This window comes from Stegastes partitus, unplaced genomic scaffold (assembly GCF_000690725.1).
Source record: "Stegastes partitus isolate 25-593 unplaced genomic scaffold, Stegastes_partitus-1.0.2 Scaffold2233, whole genome shotgun sequence".
Taxonomy (NCBI): domain Eukaryota; kingdom Metazoa; phylum Chordata; class Actinopteri; family Pomacentridae; genus Stegastes; species Stegastes partitus.
Genome location: NW_007579964.1, coordinates 30345 through 33422, shown reverse-complemented (window position 1 = coordinate 33422; position 3078 = coordinate 30345). Strand labels below are relative to the sequence as shown.

Genomic DNA, 3078 nt, shown 5'->3' with positions numbered 1-3078 from the left:
GTCTTTGCACTGTTGGTGTTCGGCCCGTCATTAGTGAAGCTCTTCCTTCTTCCTGCTCGGTCGGCCCACAGACGTCCTCTGAAGCCCAGAAGCTTTCAGCTGCTCACCTCCAAACAGTCCAGCTCAGTCGGTTTTCTGACTTTTGAACAATAAGCAGTAAAGTTGTGGAGCTGATGACGATGTTTCTGCCGCAGACATCGACGAGTGTCTGAGCGCGTCGGCGTGCGAGGCCGACCGCGTGTGCGTGAACACCGTCGGCGCGTTCAGGTGCGACTGTCGACCCGGGTATCGGACCTCCGGCCTCGGGAGGCAGTGCAGAGGTGGGAGCAGAACACGTGACACGAACCCGAACGCTTCGGCTCCTCGGGTCGGTTTTAATTCTCCGTTTGTGTCCCTCAGACATCAACGAGTGTCTGGAGGGAGACTTCTGCTTCTCCAGAGGCGAGTGCGTCAACACGCCCGGCTCGTACACCTGCGTCTGCTCGCAGGGATTCACGCTGAGCGACAACCGGACCAGCTGCCTCGGTGAGTCCAGGCGGCGCCGAGCTGCTGCTTCGTCACACAGGTGTTCCTAACAAAGTGGTCACTGACTGTTTCTGTTCTCCAGACGTGGACGAGTGTGCGAAGCCGGGCGTTTGCTCAGACGGCCGCTGCCTGAACACCGAAGGCTCCTTCCGGTGCCAATGTGACACCGGCTTCACCGCCAACCCCGAGAGGAACGCCTGCCTCGGTACGCCAACACAAAGCCGACTGGACCTGGAGCTCTCGTTAACCCTCCAGTCTGTGCCCATATAAGGTTCTAACCGAACGTCCTCACCGTCCAGCTATGCTCTCAGCTTTCTCTCCCGAAATATCCCCAAAGTGACCTCACTTCACTTAAATATCCCCGTTTTCCTTAAATATCTTTAATCACCCTATAAGGCTGCTTCAGTCTTTATCTCTTATCTTAAACACTCGTCCTGTTTTTTCCAGAACAGTCTCTGCTGTTCAGAGTTTCCACCATTTGATGTGATAATACTCTTAAATGTTCATATATTAGCTTGTACATCAGCTTCCCTTAAATATCCTGATTGTCCTTAAACATTCTCCTTGTGTCCATTCACGGTCTTCACCTCTTAAATATCCCACCTGGCGCTTTAATGTCCTCTTTTGCCTTAAATATCCTCAATAAGTCCTTTAAAATCATTCCTTAAATGTCCTCACTACTCCTAAATTTCCAAACTGTCCGTAGATAGCATCCCTTAAATACTCACTTCCCCTTAAATATCCTAACTGTCCTTGAAAACCTCCCTTAAATGTCCTTAAATATATAAATTGTCCTTTAATATCCCCCTACAACGTCCTGATTTCCTATAAATATCCTGATTGTCCTTAAATGTTCTCCTTGGGTCCATTCACGGTCCTCACTTCTTCTTGAATATCCCATCTGGCACTTTAATGTCCTTAAATATCCTCAGTAAGTCCTTTAAGATGTCCCTTAAATGTCCTCACTACTCCTAAATATCCAAACTGTCCTCAGATAGCTTCCCTTAAATCCTCACTTCCCCTTAAATATCGTAATTGTCCTTAAATATCCAATATAAACGCCCAAACTTTTTCTAATATCATAACTGTCCTTCAACATACTTCCTTAAATGTCTTCACTTCCCTTTAACATCCTAATTGTCCTTGAAAGTCTCACTTCCTTCGGTTATCCTAATTACCCTGAAACATCTCTCTTAAATGTCTTTATTTCCCTCAAAAATTCTAATTGTCTTCAAATATCATCAACTTGAGATCTCTTAAATGTCCTAATTATCTCTAAATACACTCCCTTAAATGTCCTCGCTTCCCTTAAATATCGTAATTGTCCTTAAAAATCACCACCCTGATGTCCTGAGTCGTCTTAAATATCCTAACTGTCCTTGAAAACCTCCCTTAAATCTCCTTTAGCCCCTTAAATGTTTAAATTGTCCTTAAATATCCCCCTACAATGTCCTAATTTCCCTTAGATATCATGATTGTCCTTAAATATCAATATCTTCAACTGTTCTTGGAAGTTTTCACCTTAATGTTCTCGCCTCCCTTAAATGTCTTCACTTCTCTAAAATATTGTAATTTTCATAAAATATCCAGATTGTCCTTAAATATTTTGTCCTCTTTTGTCTTAAATATCCTCAATAAATCTTTAAATATAGTCCCTTAAATTTTCTCACTTCCCTTAAATATTGTAACTAGCCTTAAATATCTCACTGAAACGTCCAAACTTTTCCTAATGTCCAAACTGTCCTTCAGCATCTTCCTTAGATGTCCCCACTTCTCCTAAATATCTTGATTGTCCCGAAATAGTCTCACTTTAAGGTCCTCAGTTCCCTTAAGTATCTTCATTGTCCTTAAATATCTCATTTAAGTGTCTTAATTTCCCTTAAATATTCTCCCTTAAATGTCCTATCTTTTCTCGAATATTCTAGCGGTCCTTAAATATTCTCACTTTAAGGTCTTCATTCACCTTAAACATCCCGGCTCTCCTTAAATATCTCCCTTAAATGTCCTCACACCTCCAGTTTCTTGTATCTTTGTGAGGACCTCCAGACCTTTGAACCTCTTCGTCTCGTCTCCAGCTAACCCTCTTTCTTCTGTCTCTCCGTCTCCCAGATGTAGACGAGTGCGTCTCGTCCGGCGGCTCGGTTTGTGGCTTGCAGCGATGCGAGAACACGATTGGCTCGTTCCGCTGCCTCACTTCCTGTGAGCCGGGCTACCAGGTGGTGCCGGGCGGCGGCTGCGTCGGTGAGTCTGAACACCAACACCGAGACGCTTCCTCTGCCGGCGGAGGTTTAACAACGTCGGTGTCTCCTCCAGATGTTAACGAATGCACCAACACCACGGTCTGCGGAGAACACGCCTTCTGCCAGAACCTCATAGGAACCTACCTGTGCGTCTGCGACCAGGGGTTCATCTCCACCGCCGACGGGAAGGCCTGCGAGGGTACGTGAGTCCTGGAGGAGTACTTGGATACTTTAACAGTACAAAGTCATGTGCTGAGAATTCAGGAAACAACGTGACTGAGAGTAAAGACAATCAGGACGAAGACGGGAAGAC

At 45.5% G+C, this 3078-nt stretch overlaps 1 protein-coding gene across 1 annotated transcript in view; it reads left to right on the top strand.

The window, feature by feature from the left end:
- The window catches only part of ltbp4 (latent transforming growth factor beta binding protein 4), a 36602-nt gene that overhangs the window by 22957 nt on the left and 10567 nt on the right, over positions 1–3078 (top strand). Inside the window, exons 17-21 of the mRNA XM_008304468.1 lie at positions 195–320; positions 400–525; positions 608–730; positions 2635–2766; positions 2839–2964. Of these exons, the coding sequence (XP_008302690.1) occupies positions 195–320; positions 400–525; positions 608–730; positions 2635–2766; positions 2839–2964 (633 nt within the window). The remainder of the gene's footprint in view (positions 1–194; positions 321–399; positions 526–607; positions 731–2634; positions 2767–2838; positions 2965–3078) is intronic.